The 22803-nt window shown below is 46.5% G+C and overlaps 1 protein-coding gene across 3 annotated transcripts in view; it reads left to right on the top strand.

The window, feature by feature from the left end:
• Nucleotides 1-22803, top strand: part of ETV6 (ETS variant transcription factor 6) — a 222635-nt gene that overhangs the window by 182693 nt on the left and 17139 nt on the right. For all 3 annotated transcript variants that reach the window (XM_032473181.1, XM_032473182.1, XM_032473179.1), the window contains 2 exons: nt 4161-4295; nt 18353-18898. In XM_032473181.1, the coding sequence (XP_032329072.1) occupies nt 4161-4295; nt 18353-18898 (681 nt within the window). The remainder of the gene's footprint in view (nt 1-4160; nt 4296-18352; nt 18899-22803) is intronic.

Genomic DNA, 22803 nt, shown 5'->3' with positions numbered 1-22803 from the left:
AAAGAGCATCTATGTTCTCGTTCTTCAGACAGCAGTAAGATTGCTAAGGCAACTGGTAGCAGTTTTGGTCACTCTTTCGACTGTTGGTTGGAAACAAACTGCAAATTAAAGAATAGAATTTAGGATTCTTGAAGTCAATGCCTGGCTTTTCACATCACCGATACAAAACCGTATGTGGGTTTCTGTGTGTGTGCGCGCACGCGCCGAGGCGTAGGTCTAGGTTTTATGAGATCTGAAGTTTATCATTTGAGGACTCATAGTTCTAGGTTCCTCCCATGGGACTATGCAGATGAAGGCCCCCTAAACTTACTAGCTTTGTGGCAGATCCATGTCTATGCAGGCCTGTGGGTACATGAACCTCATATGTGTGCGTGAAAATATAGCAGGAACCAACAGAAGCTGTTGTCCCTTAAACAGTAGCCTTGGTTCCACTGCTTAGCACAATAGAACCATCTTTTATGGTTAGTACTGGTTATTTCTTTTCTGGGAAGACAGAGAAGATTTATCAGGAATCGAATAGGCCAAGAGGTTTTTGGGTTTTTTTTGAACAGTGCCTTTGAATTCAAGCCAGTGGTCGTTCATGAGCCAAGTTCGGTGCCCAGTGCTGTTGCTCATGCTCTTTATACAGCAGGCAAATACATACAACTTATTTTTAAATATCTTCTTTATTCCAGAGGTCTTTTTGTTACTATCACTTTTGAGACGTGATCTAGTGCGCATGTGAAGGTTTTCAGAATGTAGCAATAGAACAGACCGGGTGTCGGAGGCGTTGGGGGACAGTGGAGACGGGAGAGGATGGGAGGGCATCTTTATTTATTTAGGAATCTGCTGTAGACGGGACACACGCTCCGTGCTGCCCCAAAAGCCAAAACCAGGAACCGAGGTACGCAAGATTGCAGAGGCAGCCAGACTCCAACTCCACAGAAGAACTTTCTACCCACTAGCGCTGTCCAAAAACGGTTTGCTTATCTTGTGTCCGGCTGCCCACCACAGTAGGACTCAGCCGAAGCTACTTCTTGGCAGGGGAAGGGGAGGCAGGGGGCTTTTACTGAACACAAGTTGGAGTCCATGTAAGAAACCTATAGAATCCTCTCTAAGATTCCCAGGCACACACTGTGACTGCCAATCACACACACACCACACACACACACACCACACACACACACACACACACACACACACAGTATGCACAGTGGGTTGATTTTCCCCCCAGAGTAGTGATGCGTTTGTGCTAAGCCAGCCTCGTTCCCCAACTGAGCTCCTGGTTGCTGAGGAAACACGTCTGTGAATGGACTGATGCAACCATGACCATGCTCTTAGAATTAAGTCTTAGCATTACAGCCATAGAATTCAAGCTTTTTCCTGGCCTGGGACCTGGGGCCCGGGCTCCCAGCCATGAGCCAGCTGTCACACGTGGCACTTATGACTGTGATCTTCCCGGTTCAGGTCAGGAGTTGGCAAAGCTCTGCCAGGCTCCCTTGGCCAGCTCTGGGATGAGAGGCTAAGCAGAGGCAGCACAGAGGCCAAGGAACGTATGGGACAGAGTCCATGTCAGCCCCATGGAGGGCTCAGCCCACCAGGCCAGGGTGTGGCTTCCAGAGAGGCCAGGATGGGTGCATGGCCTCAGTTAACCTTTGCCCTTTGTGAAGCGGGAACACTGACCATGACCAAGACACTCCCTTGTTCTCCTTCTGAGACCTCCTTGGGGGTCTACGGGTCTGTCCTAAATCACGTTAATGATCATAATAGTGGTGACAGCGGTGGTCACAGCACAGCTGGTGTCTGCTGAGTTCTCGCCGTTTGCCCACTGCTGTGATGCGCCCGTTACGTGATGACCTCACCGGGTCCTCGCCGTCATCCTGGGAGGTGGATGCCACTGACATTGCCGTTTTACAGGACAAGGAACTGAGGCCTAGAGAAGTTAAAGGGCATTTGTTTGTTACCTCACTTTGTCCCGCTCTCTGGCCACCACACCCAGATCTCCTCCAGCTGCGAGGGTGACCTCCAGGGAGGGGCCAGGTGTGACATATGCCCAGACCCTGCTTCTCGACATCCCCTCATTCAGTGCCCACGGCAAACCTCTGCAGGAGATGCTGGCATTTTGCAGAGACGTTCAGGGCCTTGCTCAAGGTCACCAGGTGTGGAGGAGCCAGCCCTCCAGCCCAGCAGCCCGTGCCTTCCCCGCACCCAGCGTGCCTCAAAATTAACAGTCCAGCACCCTCAAAATTAACAGTCCAGCACCCTCACAGCCACTAAATCTATACTTTCTGGCCTCCCTTTCCAAAATGCACGCACTAATTACCGACCGTTTTTGTTAGTAATCATCAGGGACACCTTTTTTCAGTGTTTTCGTTTTCTCTTCGGCTACTACCAAAATAACGTTGTTCAAATTTTGCTCAACCTCACAGGGTGGAACCCAGCGTCGTGAGGCCGTGTAAATTCGGAGAAGTTCAGGAAGACGTTACACTAAACCAAAAGAAACAACGCTTTGATTAGGGACTTATTTTTGTAAGCGATTAAAATATGAATCATTAAAATAGGACTGTATTTCAGGCTCCATATCCTCATCAGAGACAGCGTCACCATGACTACTGGGTTTGAATTAGCTGAGCTCCGAGGCCGTCCTGGCTCCGGAACGCAGCCGCGAGCCACGGCTGCGCCTCACACAGGACGTTCTGAAGTCTGGTTCAGGACTCCCCTGCGGCTTCTCGCCGTTTCACTAGGAGATTCCTCAGTGACATGGGGTCTTCGGCTTTATTTGATCCCCATAGTAAATAGTGGCAGTAATTATATTAATAACACCCAAAATTCAAAGGTCCAAAGGACCAAAATCAAAGCGAAGCACCAGGTACCTCAGGAATGGGTTGGACAGGGTATCATGGAACTTTATTTGGTACAAATGGGAAGAGCGCAAGAGGTTTGCAGAGAGAAAGGAATTACTGTGGAGTGTTTCTCAGGTTCAGGCTGAACTGAAAAGAAAAAAATATATATAGCAGTAGCCCAAAATACGCAGTTAAATTAAGTTGTTAATTAAAGTATCTGTTAAAAGTGGCTAAAATTAGAGACAAAAGCCCATTGTTTGGTACAATTGTTGATGGCATATCTGTATGTGGAAGGGCGTGGGGGGACAGTCAGAAAAGTCTGTGGCATTTTAAAGATTAATCACCCACCCCCAAAGGGGTTTTGAGGCGCCCACCTGCATTTTTGAACTTGGAGCTAAGTCAAAGGGGAGGGAGAAGACCACGACAGGTTTTTTGGCTAATTAACTACTCAGCGGACACTTCAGATACAAATACACCAGAACAGAAGCCCCCCAGTTCAGACCAACCCTTACAATCCTCTGCGAGGAGCTGACGTCTAAAGACGATTTTCTAGAGATCGTGGGACCTTGGAGCATTGCCTGTGTGTATTTTTAGTGGGAAGCATCCCAGAATATGCCAGTTCCTTATAGGGTATCCTCAGTAGCGAGTACCTCGGACTCGTGAATACTTCTCTTATTTACTCTTTTCCTGTCTGGGATTAATGTGGATTAGAAAGTCACGTTGTTCTCTGTTGAGGAGATTTCTGTGAAGATTCCATGAGTTGTCATTGAAACAGTAAAACTTTTCATCCTTCTTGACTTTATAATTCTTCTTTGAATAATCTGAAATGCAAACAAAGGATGTTTTTTATAAAAATAGTGGCAATAAATTGGGACAGTTGCAGTTTGCAATAAAGTCTGGCTCGTCCCAGTGACGGGTTGTTATTATGCATCTACTAAAACAGTTACATCGTGCGGAGGGAAAAGGAGAGATAATAAAGCATGATGAGCCTGGTTTTGACTATGTAACTCTGCAGTACTGTACAGTACACAAGCAGGGCTTGTGTCTCTTAGCGGTAGGATTATAGGTGATTTTTGTTTTCTTTGTGGCTTCCTGCATTTTTTTATACTTTTTCTTCGATATGACTTTCATAATCAAAAAAGTTCAAAAGAAGAAGCCGCATGGCTCTGACCTTCTGAGTCTCAGTGCCACCTGCTGTCCCCTGTAAGATCACGTGGGCAGGGGGCAGACTTGTCTTCCTCACCATTGTGCCCCGTGCCCTGGCACAGTGTCAAAGTTCAGATGGTTGTTGAACAAACTGTTCCCATTTCTTGATTCCTCTTTCCTTTCTCTTTCCAGGCGATGTGCTCTATGAACTCCTTCAGCATATTCTGAAGCAGAGGAAACCTCGGATTCTTTTCTCACCGTTCTTCCACCCCGGAAACTCGATACACACGCAGCCGGAAGTCATCCTGCACCAGAACCACGAAGAAGGTAAGAAGGTACCGAGGAGGCTTCTCTCTCATTGCCTGAGTTGTAGACAAATCCCAGAGGTTCAGCTGTTCCTTTGATAAGTTGTTCTTATTCATGTGATTCATTTTTCAGTCAACAAACATTTGTTGAGGGCTGACTATGTTTGAGACCCTGGGGGAAATGCCAAGATGAATCAGATCTGTTCTTGGCTCTCTGCAACTCACAACCTCGGGAAAGGAAAGGGTTAGATATTCACATAAGTATCAAAGAGTAAAGGCACCATAAAGAGATGGTGGAAGTGGGGTTATATCCAGGTACAGCTTCATGAAGGAGGTGGCTCTGGAGGGTTTCTTGAAGATCCAGTTCCTTGAAAGATTCTGATAAGCTGGGATGAAGTGGAGAACATTCCAGGATGGAATAAGTCCTTGGAACAGAGATCTGTCAGCTGACTTGGGTTGTAGAGATTCTTTCTTTCCCCCCTACCTTTGATTATGAAAAATTTCAAACAGACCCCAAATAGAGAGAATTAACTAAAAAAAACCCTGTGTACCATCGCCCTACTTCAACAGTGATCGAGATTTTGCTGTTGCAGAACGGGTCTGAGGAGGTAAGATTAGAACCAGAATGGGGAGGATTCTGATTTGTGGGCTATGGAGGAAAGTAATAGGGAGTCATTGAAGGTTTTTGAGCAGAGGGGGTAACATAAGCTGGAGGGAGAAAAGAGACCCCAACCCTGTGAACTCTGCAGTGGACCAGAAGTCTCCTCTTCATGCCCCAAAGGTGGTGACCTGCAGTGGACCCACTATGAGTGCTTAGTTCAGGCGTGCCAGGCGCTGCTCTTTTCCTGTGAGTTACAGTGGTCAGCATCAAATCTGGTAGAAAACAGAACAAAAGACCAGAATGGAATGGTGGCCCTGGACAGAGTTCCACAGCAGGTGTTTGGGTACAGAAATAGGGCATAAAAATCTTCTTTTACTCCCTATTCTGCCGAACAGTGATGCGTCGTGCCTCTGAGGGGCATTTGGACCACATCTTCTTGCCCGGACTAGGGACCCGAAGTAATTCTTTTAAACTTGTACTTTTTTCTGAGGACCAGATTACAAGAGGTCTTAAAACCTGGGTTTTTTAGGGATATTTCCATAAATTGATTGATCATCCCGCAGAGCAGGACTCTTTTTTGTTTTGCCATCAGCAAATTAAAAAGGGAGAAGTTATTTGTTTTCTTAATTAACACTTCACAAAACAGAGCATGACTCCGGGCCACCTGACCTAGGGTTCCGTGTGCCCTGTGTTTCTCAGCAGGCCCCCTCGCTTCCATGATGGAGAAGAAGTGAGCGTCCCTTGCAGGCTCCCCGCCTGCTCCTCTGTCCTGTCTTCCTCTAGCTTTACCCTTTCTAAATTTAGCAGCCGCCTCCCTCCCCGAGTTCCACTCTCCGTTCTTTTACTCTTTCTGGCTTGTGCACTTCCAGCTTGCGTAATAGCCACCAGCTGCCCCCGAGGAGAGGAGTGGGTTTACTGAAGCCGGACATGAAGGCAGGAATCAGATTACCCAGCCTGAAGATGTTTAGGTACAAAAGGTGTGTGACGGGTTGGGTTTTCTCTCTCTCAGGTCTCTCTCTCTCTCTCTCTCTCTCTCTTCATTGTTAAAAAAAATCCCATTTGGAATTCTATTCCCCGTTTGATTCTCTGATGTGATTGGAGGCTTGTGGTCAGGACAAGCCCTTCCTGCGCTCCCCTCGGCCTGATCTGACTCCTGAGCAGGTGTGTCTGTTATGGTTCTCACTGGCAGGAGCTGGTCAGTAGAGAACGCTGGCTCCTCTCAGAGCTCCTCGCCAACTGAGTAAATAACGACGTGCCACCGCCAGCGCCCTAATGAGCCGTGCTCTCCAGTGCTCTGTCATTGGCGGTGGTGAGATCAGGAGGTAAAAGGACGGAGCCAATTGAGCGCAAGGTCAAGGGCTGCATCGCCCTGTGGACCAGTTAGCTCTGCTTCAGACCTGCTCTTTCTCTTTTTTTTTTTTAGCTGAAGTACCATCAGTTATAATGTGTCCCTTTCTGGTGTACAGCACAATGTCCCAGTCATGCATATACATACACATCAGACCTGCTCTTAAAAGTAGTGTGTTCTCAGAGACCATTCTGTGAAGCTGTCAGCCAGGAAACGTGATTCCGGTACGTGCCCGGCTCCGCTGCTCCTCCGCCTGCTCTCACATGAGCAGGTGGACACAGAAAGGAAGCGTGGCTCTTTGTCAGGTGGTATCAGGTGAGAAGAGCTATACCAGGCCAGGAGGTGACAGGAAGGGGCTGGCGGCCCCCAGACCTCCAGATATATGGGTGCCGTTGGTGACCAAGGGACCAACGAGAGAGACGAATGGGTCAGTACGAGTTCCCCACCTTCGGCCACCTCCCACCTCTTTCCCGTCTTCTCCATCAAAAAGAAAAGACCCAGCTCCACATAAATTGTCTCTGGAATCGATCCTGTTATATCGTCGATATATAACATTGATACAGGCATGTGTTAACGTACAGGAAGATCTGACCTGGGAAGGAGGCAGGGAGAACAGTTTATAATGGAAATTATAAGCATCCAATACTACATCCCCAGTGGTTTATTTTACATAATTGGGGATACAGTATGAAAAGTATGTTGCTGCTGACTTGGCACAGAGACCAGTCTCCCAGAGTGGAAGGAGAACGTTCCAGAGGACCCACTCAGCCCCTCAGCAGGCTGGCACGGGGAGGCGAGTGCACACAAAGCTGCATTCAGCCGCCCTGTGACCTCACCTCGTCACTGCCACTGACTTAACCAGTTCAGACATTCATAATTTCACAATGGGATTTATATCACAGTACAAACATACCTTGTTTAATCTAGCAACCGCTCCCCGCAGATATCCTGTATGAGTACGCTACACTGAAATCTCGCCTTTCAGACTAGCAGCCACGTGGCAGTGTCAGCGGCTAGGAGGTTGGTGTTAGGTCAGAGGCTCCCTTCTGGGCTCTGGCAGGAGGGACGTATGACCCTTTATTATACTAATTCGAACCCTTTATTTTGTAAACATTCATTATCTCTATGATGTACACTGTTCTGAAGTTGAGTCATGCCTTGAGCAAAGTGATACTCAGATTCCCACCTCGGTCCTGGGGAAATCAGCATTTCCACTCTTTCCCCTTACCTAGTTATGGGAAGGGGAGGCAATATTATATAATAACAATAACCTTGTACTTTTTCATCCATACCAAGACACTTATGACAGTGAGATCAGTAAATGAATTAGGACAATAGACATAAACCAGGACCGTCCATGACAAACTGGGACACCTGGTCAGCTTAGATCAATTTTTTTAAAGACTGAGCTCGAGACGTCAGGAAACCAGGTCTGTCCTTCCCTTCTGCCAGAAGAGTCATAAGGGCTCAGTTTCTCATTTTTCTGGCCCTTAGACTCCCAAGTTATAAGACAAGATTCGACCAAATGGTCTCAGATCTTAGCGCTCTCAAATCCTAACATTCTGTCCAAAAGCTGAGTCTCCCTGGGTGATACGAAGATGAATGAGACACATTCTCTACTTTTAGGGTTGTGGGCAGCTAAAATCCAGAAAAGCGTAACATAGTGTCCTGTCTGGTGATGCTCAGAAAATCTCTTCTCATTTATCTCCTCTTGTCAGGAACTGCTGATGATGTTACCCCTCTTAGTAGTCAAACCTAGAGTCGTTCATTCACTTGTTTCACAATGAAGACCTCACTTTAAATAGATTCTTCTTCTTGGATTGTGGGGGACCCATTTTATCTGCATGATATGCATTAGTTAGATAGCTGGGTAGGAAGGAGACCGCTGGCTTTCACCAAAACCAGGAGACAAAAGAGCTTGAGAAGTTTCATACCAGCCAATGGTTATAAAATGAACTGATTTGAAAAAAAAAAAAAATGAACTGATTTGATCACACACAGTTGTGATATCAACGTCTTTTGATTCCAAAATCAGTTACTTTTGGCTCCCATGGGACAATTAAAAGAGAAGCTTTTGTCCCAAAGTATATATTCGGTTGCCATTGGCCCTTTGGTGTTAGAACTACTTGAATAGTGATTCCTTAAAATGTGTTTCCAGTCCAGGCTGGTCTCTGACTGGGATCAATTACCCCTGCCGGACTGGACCCGCACACATCTCTAGGGAAGAGAGTCGAGATCTGTATTTCTCAAATGTTCTCATCTCACGACCTCTTGGGGGGACCCTCCCGTAGCTTCAGCTCTCCGGTGCCACCCTCTCCCGTGCCCCATCCGAGAGACTAGGAGGTGATCTTTAATCACTTGAATTTGAAGGCATTCACCCCACAGTTCCCAGTGAAAGTTCTGTTCTGGGGCAGCTCTTCGTCACTGGGTGGACATGGACGTTGGAAGTAATGATGAGAGATTTCAAGTGTCGAAATACTGCTGTTCTCAGTTCTCCTTACAGCTAGCCCAAGGTCACGGCCCAGGTAGCAGAGAGAAATCATTTCTTCGTGGAGGGTGGGGAGGGTGGCCTGTATTCTGGGATGGCCCACAAAATTTTTATTTATATGATTGCTTTTTTGAGGGAAATATCCACCCCCTCCCATGTCCTCCCCACCGCCCACCAAATACAAGCGCCCGAAGACTGCTTTGGAGGAAGGAAATCGTATGCAATTTTAATGAGATAATTAATGGAGATGAGGTGTATGAATCCCCTCCCTAATAACAAAATAATAGCTAGCATTTATTGGGTCCTCACTGGGTGCCAGGCCCTGTTCTAAGCTTTTGCATGTTTAAATCATTTAATCTTCACAACCACTCTATAAACCAGGTAATATTATTTCCACTTTGTAGATGAGGGAATGGAGGCTTTTAGTGGCAAAGTAGCACGCCTCTAAATCACACAGCTACGAAAGAGCAAGGCTAAGACTGAACCCCAGGTCTGCTTGGCTCCATTGCCTGTGTCCACTCCACTGCACCATGAACAAGCCGGACAAAATAAGGTTTTTAATTCTGTGTGTGTGCAGGCACCCTGCAAATAGGGCAAACGATGAGTAGAAGAATGACAGAGAAATTATGGAGATTAGGATGCCAAGACCAGGTCCCCTGACTGGGGTAGGTCTCAGCACTCCTGCTTATAATTTCTCTGCTTCATAGCACAGATCTTCTTAGACTTACGATGGGGATATGCCCGGCAAACCCATCATAAGTTGAAAATATCCTACATTAAAAATGCATTTAATACCCCTAACCTACCGAATGGCATGGCTTAGCCTAGCCTGCCTTAAACATGCACAGAACACTTACATTAGCCTACGGTTGGGCACAGTCATCTAACAAGAAGCCTATTTTATAATAAAGTGTTGAGCAGTTCGTGCCATTTATGGCATACTGTACTGAAAGTGGAAAACGGAATGGCTGTCTGGGTACAGAACAGTACCCACTGTTCACGGCTGTGATCGCCTGGCCGCCCGCCAGCTCTGCCCGCTGCCCAGCATCACGAGGGCATGTCGTCCTGTGTATCGCTAACCCTGGGAAAAGATCAAAATTCAAAATCTGAGCTGTGGTTTCTATCGAATGCATATTACTTTCCCACCATTGTAAAGTCGAAAGATAATCAAGTCGAACCATCATAAGTTGGGGGCCACCTGTACTGGAAACTGCCAAGTTTAAACCAAAAAGAAAAGTCAGAGATAACTTTCGAGACTTCAAGGTGTGTCTTCAGTTAATGATTTAAAAACTCATACTAAATTGGACTGAGTTAACCCGTGTAGGTCCTTGACTGCCCCAGGATGAATGGACTTAACAGGACAGCAGTCTCCCAGCCTTTGAGACACGTGGGTCCGAGTCAGGCACTGGCTTCTGAGAGCAGAAGCGCTGGCTTCGTGCCCCTGGACCTGCTCCTTGTGTGGGTCCCTCCTTGAGAGCCAACCCCCCAGGACAGTGACTAAGCAGACACCAGGGTAGTTGAGGTTGTCATCTGCTCAGGCCACATCCTATTACTGGTTGTAAAAACCACCCCGATTTTCTAGTCTTGCTGGAATCACGTTGATGACTGAAGCGTCAAGAAGGCCATTGGCCCGGGTTTGACATCTTTGTTACACGGTGTGATGCTCGGGAGCCGGAGACCATAATGGCGTGTGTGCACTCTGGATCCAGACCACCGGCTTCAAATCCCAGCTCCCCAGTTCAGCAGCCGTGTGACTTTGGGCAAGTTCCTTAACTTCCTTGTGTCTCCGTTTTCATCTGTACAAGAAGGAAATAGCAGGACCTATCGAATACGATCGATGTAAGGAAGGATCAAGTTAATACGGGAAATGCCCTTAGGACAGCATCTGTCGATAAATGCTGTCTGTTATTATTATTTGCTATTTCTTACCTCTATTTAATTGGAGTTTTTCTTCTTTTCTTTAAACTTAAAAAAAATTTAATTGTGATAAAATACACATAACATTTGCCATCTTAACCATGTTTAGGTACATGATTCAGTAGTGTTAGGTATAGTCACATCATTGTGCAATAGTTGTTTTCCTTACCTCCAACTCAGTTTTCTTAACCATTCGCATTATTGCAAAGGCACATACTTTGTGCAAACACCAGACTTATGCATATCTGGACATAGGGAAGGCCTCCTGCCTACTCGCACCATTGTCCTAGGACTTCTTCGTGGTTAATTGGGCACGTGGTTAATCTCTGGCATTGTTTCTAAGGGAGAATATATTTGAAGTGCCAGCCTTAATGCAGGATGCAGCCTGTTTTGAAAATGAGTGGTGCCTGTACTTTGTGTTACCCGCGGTGCCTGGCACAGGGCAGGTCCTCTGTGACCCTTTGGAACCTTTCTGTTAACCTGACTGTCTCCTCTCACACTCAGCAACTCTGAGATTAACTTTTTGGTGGCCCTTTCATCTCTGTGACTCTCGACGCTGGCAGGAGGTAATGAGGTCCCACCAGAACTTCCTGTTGTCCCTGGTGGCAGAGCCTGGTAACCCTGCCCCCACACTAGACCTCATTTCCCTCTTCTTTATCCTCCTCTCCAAGGCCTCTTCTTCCTGCTTTGCCCCCTGGATGTCATGACCTTTTACTCTCTGACCCTATTCCCATGCAGCGTTTGGTTGTGAGGGGGCCATGGTGGGCACTGATGGTGTATAGAGCCACTTTCCATCCATCTGGACCATGAACCTACTTCCAGGAGGACCCGTTCAGCTCCCCACCTCCTCTGACCTCCTCCAGGGGTACAGGGCAGCTCTTACCCCGGGGCTAGCCTGCTCTGTTGCGTCAAAAGTGTTAGAGGCAAGAGATCCCTAATCCACAGGAATAATTCTCCCAGGATAACCAGGAAGCCTTCAAGAAACTTCCTCTTACCCCCCAGGAAATGCCATCTGATTCCTTTGAGATAAGGGGGGCAGGGCAGTTAGGGTTCAGCTCCAGAGAAGGAAGCTCTCAGCTGACTTTATCCCGCTCTGTCCCCTCCCTGACATCCCTCGGCCTTATCTTTGTGCCCCCTCCCTAGAAACAGCTCACAGGGTTTACCTCCCCAGGGCTCATCTGAAACCTGACCCCTTGATTTCTTCATTCACTTCTTAGAAGGGCCTTTCTTGAGGCCGAGGGAGGCTCCTCTAGACCGCCTACAAAGAGCAGAGCCAGCTTCCAGCCAGGAGCACGAAGCCTCCTCTGCAGCCGGTGTAGACATGCCCACGCCGTCTGCTCTGAGCTCCGGCAGAGGTGGCCCGCGTGGAGCCCGTCCCACCCGCCTTGATGCAGGTTAAGCCGCCGGGTCCTGCGAGTCACCTGTTTTGTTTCTTTCAGCCTCTTTCACCAAATGTTTATAAAATTCTGGGAGCTTCCGGAGGATTTATTGTTTAGGACCTCGGACTTCTGTGAATCATACACTCCAGATTAGGGCAGTGTTCTTCTCAGACCCTACAAGGGAATTCAGCGACAGCCGAGTGTGATGAGGGAATTCAGTGAGAACAGAAACCCTGAGATGGGCGGGCAGAGGGTCAGTGGAAAGTCTCGGTTGAACCTCTGGAAAAGGCGGTAGGAGGCATGTTGCTTTGCTAGGGCCGCCACAGACCCCGGGCTTAACAGATACTTATTATCTCACAGTTCTGGAGGCTGGAAGTCCAAGATCAAGGTATGGGAGGACCGGTTCCTTCTGAGGGCTGCAAGGGAAAATCTGTCGTGTGTCTCTCTGCCAGCTTCCTGTGGTTTGATCACCAGTCTTTGGTGATCTTTGGCTTTGAGAGCTGTGCTTTCATCTTTGTGTGGCTTACCCACCGTGTGCACCGACTCTCAATTCAGCACCTGTAGCCTTTTGTTGCTTTTTGATGTATCTGTCTTCTCCAGGAGACTATGAGGTCCCTGAGAGCACGGCCCATATTTCCTTACTCTTTGCATATTCTGCATCTGAGACACTGCCTCAGAGATGGTTGGCATCGCTGAAAGTTCTTTGCTTCCATTCACATTGCGATGACTGTGTGGCAGAACATCGCCCTTCCAGACATGCAGCATGTGCACATCTGTGTGTCCAAATTCCCCTTTTCATCAGGGCACCAGCCACACGGGAGGGGGGGCCCGCGCTACTCCAGTATGACCTCATCTGACCTAATTACATCTGCAGTGACCCTTTTTCCAAGTAATGTCACATTCTGAGGTGCTCGGGTCAGGACTTCAAACTATGAATTTTAGGCTAGGGTGAGGTGGGGAGGCACAAGTCAGCTCACAACCAGGAGTCACAAAACCTGAGTTTGTATATGGAATCTATTTTGGATTCCTGTCTCAAGACCTAGAACCTTTCATTTTTGTCTTTATATCATTCATGGTTCCTAGTAATCTTTTACAGAATTGTGCTGGGAAATGGCTTTTTCCGGACAAGTGTGGAACACAGTTCACTGAGGGTGATGAGTGAGAGTTACCTGTTGCTCTGCGTCTCCCTGACTAGCTTCCCTTACCATCATCCATGACCGCAGGGAAAATGTGATGGGGAAACGGGATCCTGGTGTGAGAGACAGAAACTCGATGTTTAGCCTTTGCTCTACCCTGGAAATTTCCTAGTCAAAACCCATGGCTTTAATTAACCAAAGGCAGCATTTTGTTTTTGTTTTTTAGGTTTATCAGTTGTCCACTATTTATAACATGATCAAATTGGATCAAATTTTGATGAATTTTAAGTGGAGAGACTTTTCTAATAAGTGAAAGGGAAGAGGATGAGAAAAGAAATCAGACCTTTCTTTGTAATCATCACATTTAAAATAGTGATTTATTTGGGGCTGTTTGGTAGCTAGAAGGGATTATTTGTGTCTTAAAAGAGGTCTACCAAGAGAAAGGTGTGGGATCAGAAAACACTTTCAATCAGAATGAGGTCCCTACTGGTCCAGCGTCTTCCCCACCCCTCCTTCCAGGCCCACACTGACCAATTACATGTGGCTCGTCCTCTCTTCCCTGTGTGTTCCCCTCCGCTATCAAGACCTTCAGACCAAGGGCGATGTGGATAATTTCCCAGTTTTCCAGCTGGGCAATTCACCAAGAACAAACCCAGACATCAAGGCCAGACTAAAAAAAAATCTTCTTGTTTTAGACAGAAGACTCCTACATCTGGGGGATTTAATGCACCCACTGTCCGCTCAGTGCATTTCCTGTGTCCGGAGCTTCTCTGCCTGCCGGCTCTGGTCTCATAAGTTTCCATACCCTGCTGCCAACTTACAATAACAGAGGCAGCAGGCAACAGGGTAGCAGCGTCAGAGCCCATTCCATACGTGGGCGCGTGCTTTTGCGAACTGAAACAAAGCTTGGAAGGGCTCGTTGCAGGCCTTTCAGCCTTGACAGTGGTTATGCCCAGACCACCAGGAGCCTGGAATTAAATGCCCTCGGATCCAGTTCTCCAGCATTAATGTTATCAGCTTCATCAAGTACTTCCTCTTTCAGTGGTGTCTGCAGAGAAGTAAATAAATCAAGCGCCTCCAAGTCCTGTTTCTGCCCAGATCCTGAGTTAAAAGTAAAATCTGAGTTGGATTATCCAGAGCACTGTCTCCCTCCTTCATTGTTCCCCAAATCCGGGCAGGAACAGAGAGTGAAATCTCTCCAGGACATTACATCAGTTCCTCTTTTACCCTTGGCATGAAAGTTCTTCCTTTCATAGTCCTCCCAGACTTCCTAAGGCTTGCCCTGAGTGCACACCCATCCCCTAAGCCTCGACGCCCAGGACATCAAAAAAAGCCCGCAGGTAACCAGACTGCTGGCCAACGCCTGTGTCCGTTTTGAAATCTGTAAAACGGGAAATGGATTCAGGAAATAGGATTTCTCAGTACACGGACTTCATCATCCTTAAGTATTTTTAAACCTTAATAAGCTTTTAAGGAAAGGGAGACATTCTGTAAATGGCATTTAGAAGAAAATATATGAAACTTCAAAATGCAACTGTCTTAAATATTGCTTATGACGATCATATTCTGTGACAAATGAAAAGTGAACCGTGGACAAAAGATAAATTCATTTTTGTGGCTGGCGGAATTGAGATCCAAATTAGCTATGTAAAGAAAACTCATTCCCAAAAGATTGCAGATCATTTCTATCAAACTAATAATCTCAGCCATTAACGTTAACTCTGTGGACCTAATCAGTACCCTGTAAGCATTTATTTGCATTCGGGTTAAACTGAGGAAGTTAGTCATTGTCATCCCAACTTGTACCCTTGCAAGGCTGATTAAGCACTTTACGTCCCTTTATAAAGTCATAATCACAGAGCCATCACATCACTTGAAAACTAATAGTTCCTCAGTATCATCCGATTGTCTGTTAATGTTCACATTTTTCCAAATATCTCATTAGTATTTTTACAGTTTGTGTGACTCACAGTCTAAGCAAGGGTCTCTGTATATTGCAAGGTTGACGTGTCTCTTCAGTCTCTTTCAGTCTAGAGGTCTCCATTCATCTCTTTCTAGTGCACATGCTTGTACACTGTTTCCAGGCGTTGAAAAAGGAAGTTAGCTATATAGTTAGTATAACTTTTCCCCTGTATATGGTGTAATTTTTTCCCCCTCCAATTGCTTTCAAGATTTTATCGTTGGTTTTCAGCAGTTTGACTATGTGCCTGGATGTGGCTTTCATTGTCCTTATCCTGCTTGGGATTTGCTGAGCTTCTTGGGTCTTTAAGTTTTTGTTTATTGTTGTTGTTGTTGTTGTTGTTAACAAATTTGGGAGCAATGGGGCTATTATTACTTCAATTTTTTTTTTGCCCCATTCTGTTTTCTCCTTCTTGAGCTCCAATTACACTTCTTTTAGACCATTTAATGTTGTCACTGAAGATTTGTGTGTTTTTATTATTGTTTTATTTTATTGTTTACTATATTATTTTCATTGATCTTTGAATTTACTGTTTCTTCTATCTCCAATCTGCTGTTAAGTCCATTCAGTCCAATATTTTATTTCATGTGCTGTCTTTTTTATAGTTTCCATTTCTCTCCTGATAGTCTTCATCTGTTATCACTCATTATGACCATTATTTTCTTTAAGTGCTTGAATGTATTTATAATAGCTACTTTAAAGTTTTGCTCATTCCAACATCTAGATTATCTCTGAGTCTATTTCTGTTGACTGACCTCTTGAATATGGGTCACATTATCTGTTTGTTCACAAGTCTTGAAAATCTTTATTGGACACTGAATATTGTGGATGACACATTGTAGAGACTCTGGATTATGTTATATTCCTCTGAAGAGTGTTGCTTTTCATGCTAGGAGGCAGTTAAATGACTAACTAGTTACTTTGAATTTTGGAGGCTTCGTCTTATATTTGGTTAGGGGAGATCTGTTTCAGTTTTGCTTCTAGTCCTCAGGCTCTGTCGCAGAGCATAGTCCTTACTCCTAAGGTGTGGCCGTTCTAGGGTAATAAATAGCCTAAAGTGTTTACAGAGCCTTCCTTAATAGAATTCAAAGTCAACTCTGTCTCCAATACAACAGCCAGCAGCTGAGCTTTCTGCTCGTATCTTTGAACCATCCAGCTGCTGCCTTTCACTGAGCTCCTTGGAGTTCCCTCTGCATGTGTGCTGTTCAGGAGCACATGTTAAGGATTTGAGGGAACTTTATGTGCTGATTAGTGACTACTTCCTCTGAGGCTCCCTCTTTTGTAGAATATCTCTCTCTCTCCCCCCCCCCCCCACCTCTGGCAGCTTCACGCTCTACTCCTTGACATCTCAAGCAACTTTCTGTTCATTTCTAGCCGCCTTACGCTACATGGACTGGGGAGGGCCCTCGAGGTGGAAGCTGTATAAATTTGGATCTCACTCTGGGAAGTTCCCTTCTTTCAAGTCAAATCCCCTTCAGTTTTCTCCGGGACCCTCAAATAACTTTTATAAATGTATTTTATCCAGATTCTATAATTTCTGTATGTAGGAAAGTTGGTCTGATACAGGCCACTCTGCAATTACTGAAACTGGAATCCCCTTCCCCTTTATGAGAAAAGTGGTTGCAAGTCCATAAATACTTCACCCTTCTTTGCTCATCTAACCACAGAGCCTGGAGCCCGGGCCTTAACAGAATATTGAGATCCTCATTCCATTTTATAGCTGCGTAGTCCTCCATCGGTTAGAGATACACTGTAATTTATTAAACCAGTCTCCTGTGATAGCTATTCCAATGATTAAGCACTTTTAAATTCATGGCAGCATGTTACACAGTGGTTACAAAATAAACCCTTTGCCTTGAAGCAGATGATGTTTTAATGATCATGAACAATATTTCTTTTGTTCACTGTCTCATGATGGTAAGATCTAGTGGAGTCCTCATTTTCCTGTTAACCCTGTGTGAAACTTTAGGAAGCCACCACCTCTGTCTCTGTGTACCAGCCCTATCAGATTCCCACATCCCTTTTGTATGTTCTTTATGTAGGTATTGTAATGGACAAAGGAGATATCTTTGACTTAATTTATTTAGAATCATGGACAAGTCTTTGACCAGAACAGACACCTGCAAGCGTGCACATCCTTTTGGGGAGAAACTCTGGGAACAGATGTGGCCAGTGACACTTCATTAAGATGAGTGTGAGGTCTGCAGAAATCTCCATTTCTGGAGGGAGATTTCTGTCCTTCTGACCCTTAGCAGGACTCCCACAACCACATGTGTGCTGGTCCCTCCCTCAGACCAGCCCGTGGAGCTACTTCTGCTGCCGAGCTGTGTCCACTTCGGATGTCAGCCTTGTTCAAATGCCCCCAGCTTGAAAGTTCAGTGGGCTGGGGTGGAGGCATTAGTAGGGGTGTCCATCCGTCTTTCTCCTTACTTAACTCTACCTGTCTGACCATGTGTAGGGACTGTGCACTCAGAAACAAGATGATCCTAAATGTCCTTTCAAGTACAACAAGATGGTCATTCTGTAAATTCGACCCAGTGTTCTTGCTTAGAGCAGGTTTTGCTGTGACTTCCCTCCCCCAACCCAGCCCCGGTCTCTACACAGCAAAGTAGCAGATACTGTAATTGGTACAGAACGTTCTAGAATCTGTGGAGTCTGGTTCTAATCTCTGAGTAGCTGGGTGACCTTGAGTAACTTGCTTAACTTCTTTATGCCTCCATTTTCTCTCCTGTAAAATGGGAGTAATGGTAGGTAGTATCTCCTACATAGGAATGTTGTAAATTTTGTATAATATAATCCAGTCTGTAGGATATAGTCATTGCTTTATTATCATCATCATTAATACCAACAATTCCTGGAGGTAAAGAATATAAAAATTTGGTTATGAAAATGTCAAGCAGCAGAAGCATCTAGAGAGAAACCCTTACGGACCCTGAAAGCCACATCGAAAAGTCAAGTAACAAAAGGACAGAGTGAACGTTTGGCTTCCCTGTATTTATAAGCCACTAGTAGGTGATGAATGGAATGTTTGTAGACATTCTTAGCTTGTCCATCGGCAGGAAAAGAATTTCAAGTATGTGCACTCCAGTTTTTTTTTTTTTTAAACGATGAAAAAGACATTCTACAGCCTGGCAGGAAGGGTGCTCCTGCACCCACACGTGCTCCACGGGGAGCACCTTCAGGACCACAGTGAGGTCCCACTTCTGCCAGGCCATCAGGGTCTCTGACTGTCCTTCCCTCTGCTCCACAGATAACTGTGTCCAGAGGACCCCGAGGCCGTCGGTGGAGAACGTCCACCACAACCCACCCACCATTGAACTGTTGCACCGTTCCAGATCGCCCATCACGACAAATCACCGGCCCTCTCCTGACCCCGAGCAGCGGCCCCTCCGGTCCCCCATGGACAACATGATCCGCCGCCTCTCCCCAGCCGAGAGGGCCCAGGGGCCGAGGCTCCACCAGGAGAACAACCACCAGGAGCCCTACCCCCTGTCCGTGTCTCCCATGGAGAATAACCACTGTCCGCCGTCCTCCGAGCCCCACCAGAAGCCATCCAGCCCCCGGCAGGAGAGCACGCGGGTGATCCAGCTCATGCCCAGCCCCATCATGCACCCTTTGATCCTGAACCCCCGGCACTCCGTGGATTTCAAGCAGTCCCGGCTCTCCGAGGACGGGCTGCACCGGGAAGGGAAACCCATCAACCTCTCCCATCGGGAAGACCTGGCCTACATGAACCACATCATGGTCTCCGTCTCCCCACCCGAGGAGCACGCCATGCCCATCGGGAGGATAGCAGGTACATGAGCGCGCCCCTCACCCCGCGTGGGTCCCAACTAGGTGCCCTCCGAGGCTCTGCGAGGGCCACGGAGGCTTGCGCCTGCAGGAGGCAAAATCCCTAGGGGGCTGGTTAATGAGCCGCTGGGATGGAGTTGTTAATGAGCCTCAGAAATGTTATGAAACAAATGTCCTACGTCCAGCTTACAAGGAGAGTCACAGCAGAATCATGGCGAAGCGAAAACATTTAAAATAGGTTTATGGGCATGTTAATGGCCCTGTCCTGAAGTTTCCAGTAGCTAATTAACGAGCAGGCACAGCATAAAGTACCGTTGTGTCGGAGTCAGGCCTGTAACTCCATCCTGTGGGCAGCAACTCCACGCAGCCTTCACCTGGGGAGCGGGGAGGAGAGAAAAGCAGGATTCTGGTAGCGGAGGCAGGTGTGGCTGGGTCATCCAGACGGAGGAAACCACTCCCGAATTTTTACTTTCATGATGACAAGCCCAAATTTGCTTCCCGAAGATAAGAAACCAGTGAAAAAATCACCACAGTGCATTTTTACTAGTCTGCCCATCATTTACATCAAGTCCTGCTCCGGAAGCTTAATCCCCTAACCTCATGGCCAAGTTAGTGCTTTTCCTAGAGTTTCTCCCCCCATTCACGAGACACTTTTTGAGCACCTACTGTGCATAGATAAATGCATTAGGAGGTAGGGGACACAGAGCTGACTGAACACAGTTATTTCCTCCAGGAATTTACTGGGAGAGGCAGATGTGAAAACCACTAACTGAGATAGAAGACAGAAGGAACTAAGTCCTCTGTCCCATCATTCAATTGCAAGAGCATTTATTGATTACTTCCTGTGTGCTAGGATGCTTCAGTGCTCTAGAAGCAACGTAGAGAGACTACGTTAAAGAAGGGGGCAGGTCAGTGCTGAAGGTGATTATGTGTCCAATACACGGAGGCAGGAGAGAGGTCAGACCTGTTCAGGGGCAGGTGAGAAGTACCCCTTCCTCCTTGAGCCGATGCCCCAGGACGGAGCAGTGCTCATAACAGCGTGACAACATGGGTCCTCCCAGCCGCCTTAACTACCTCTGCCTTGACTCATGGTCCCTTTTTTATTTAAGGCACTTGTTTCTAGAGTTTCCTTTTGCCCCAAGGGCACCTCCAGTGTTGCCTCCATTTTATAAATCATTGACGTCAGGACAAAGAACTGTGACTTAGGTGTTTAAAAAAACTATGAAGTGTTCTGTTTGCAGTTGGATTCAAAATGATCCCGAAGGGGTGGGGTACACCTAAAATAAGGTTAGCCATGAGCCAAAGCACAGGGGTTCACATGATTGTTTTTACCTTCACATACATGCAAGTTTTTAAATAATGAGGAAAAAGATACTATGCTTCTTTATTCCCTGTTCTTTCTTTTCAAAGAGCCTGTGAGGCAGAACATGTGCGCTTCCCCAGCTAGTTGAGAAAGGATGGGGTCAGTAGGTCCCTGTGAGTAACATCAAGGACCCGTCGTGGGCTTTCTTGTCCGCGTTTGCCCTTCTTGTCGTGTTCTGTGCGCGGTCTGCAACGCAGTAACTGGACATTTGGCAGATACTTCCTACTTGTTTATAATTCTCAGGGCGGCCCTGCGGGTAGCTTGTCATTGCTGTCTTCATTTGTTACGGGATGGTCGCTTACAGGGGAAACCGCAGAGGAAGCTGAGCTCTGGAGAAGCAGAGGGTCGCCCAGAGGCTGGGTGGTGGGACTGCAACACAGTCCCCACCTTGCTCAGCACGATTTGTCTTGTCCACCTCCTTCATGACGCTGTCTTTGCCACGGGCTTTTTAGGAGAAGAGAAGCCCCAGGTATCAAGTTAAGTTGTTTAGACTTAGAGCTGTTTTCTTCCCTTGTTTAGTAGGTCTATAAACTTTTTAATATGAGTCTCTTAAAAATTGTGCTACCCTACTGATATATTCTAAACTTTTAATAATCATCATACGTCTGTATTCAGTAATTTAACCAAATCCAGGATTAGCTAATGTAACCGAAAGGCACTGGTTTTCTCAAAGGTGAAATGAGAGAGGGTGGGAACAGGATCGAACATGATCCTGTGTCCCGCTGAACAGAGCTCAGCACGACTCCAGGCTTGTTTGTTTCATTTTGGGGAGTCCTGTCTCCTTTCGGTGCCTTTTTGGACTACTTGGATCCTTGGAGAACTGAGTCTTCATTTCTTGGAGGTCGGATTCATTGGGTGATTCTTATGTACAAATGTAAAGTTCTTTCATTACTGAACAGCCATAAGAGTACTTCCAGTCTCTGTAAAGCAGCTTTTAGATGGGAAAATGTACTTCTGTAAGCTGTTCAGATGAGCACAGCACAGTAAGTACTTGAAGGTGCCTCTGCGTGTCACGCAGACGGAGGATGTGGATAAATACGTTACTTATGAATGTGGATCAAAAAGTAAAGCCAGATTCTTACCCATTCAGATAGAATCTGCTCAGGTCCTCCTGGACCTGTGCATTTGGACACCTGCGTTTCCAGCACGAGCCTGCACTCCTGGGGGTGGACTGTTTGAGGACTTGTAAGAGCATCAGTGTCCTGGAAGAGCTGAACACAGTTAGCTCCAAGTGCACTTTGTGGTGTCTTCAAAGGACTCCTGTTAAGCCCTGCAGGAGGTCGGAGTAGGGGTGTCAGGAAGGCTTCATGGAGGCACTGGCTTTTAGCTGGGCTTAGACGAATGCTTAGAATACAGACAAGTGGAGACGAGAGAAAAAGTGGTCGGTCATTCCAGAGGGTGAAGACTCCAGAGCAAGATAAGGGCCAGTATGCTGCTTCTGTTTCAGATGGAATGTAAATTCAAGAACCCGGGTCCCTTAAAAACCCATCACATTTCATCAATTCTTTTTTTTCTTCACTTTTTCAATCTCTCTGAAATTGGGGCGCATCATACAATTAACAAATTACGTGCAAAGTTCTGATAGTTTACTTAGGAAAAACAAAAGTAGTCAGTAAAAGAAATTCAGGAGGTAGGTGACAGTTTAAATACAAACCACACATTAGATCTGTTTAAAGAGAACATGTTGCTTATTTTCCAAAGAATAAGAAAGAATGTTGAGTTTAACAAGTTGGAGTGGCTGGCTTTTTGGGGAGGGAGTTTAACATAGGACAGAGTGAGACCAGATCCCTGGGTTCTGTTGTTTGGTTTTTTTTAATGGTATGTGTAATAGTGAGCAAGTTGCTTCTTTCTGTGCTTTTTTCCTATTCATTATCCTCTAGTGCTTGGCTGCCGGGTGGGCAGTGCCCAGCATCTCTCACTTTCTAACATTTTCTCAGCCCGTAAAAGTTTCACTGGCCTGTGTCGCCAGTGTTTCACAGCCAAAGAGTGTTAACTGGCACTGGGCACCCTAATTTGAAGAAGGGTAGCGGGGGTGATGCTGTGTTTTCTGTCTATATTGAAAATCATCCTTCGAGCTCGGTGATTTCAAGACAGACAAAGAAATTGAGCTTCAGACACATTAAGAGTCCAGTCTCAAGCATCCATCCAGGGTTCTTTCCAACACACTTGTTTCCTCCTGACTGGGGACTGGAAACGCTGGCCTGTGAACCAAATCAGCCACCGCCTGTTTTTGTAAGTCAAGTGTTGGAGGCGCGCGGCCCCTGCCCTGTTCACTTAGGACTGTCTGTGGCTGCTTTGGCGCAGTGCTGGTGGAGCTGAGGAGTTGCGGCACAGACCAGACAGCCAGCAAAGCCTAAAATACCTACTGCTTGGCCTTTTACAGAAAACCGTCTCCGGCAAACTGTTCCCCAAGCGCTGCCTCCTTGGATGTGCCGGATGCTCAGACTTATAGGCGATAACGGAGGATGCAGAGGCAGAAAACACTGTACCCGCTCTCAAGGGATTGCTTGCACTTGAGAGAATGAGGCATGCCTAGGGCCGGTGGA

The sequence above is a fragment of the Camelus ferus genome, chromosome 34 (genome assembly GCF_009834535.1).
Source record: "Camelus ferus isolate YT-003-E chromosome 34, BCGSAC_Cfer_1.0, whole genome shotgun sequence".
Taxonomy (NCBI): Eukaryota; Metazoa; Chordata; class Mammalia; order Artiodactyla; family Camelidae; genus Camelus; species Camelus ferus.
Note: the sequence above shows the minus strand (reverse complement) of the source record. Positions and strands in the feature narration are given on the sequence as shown.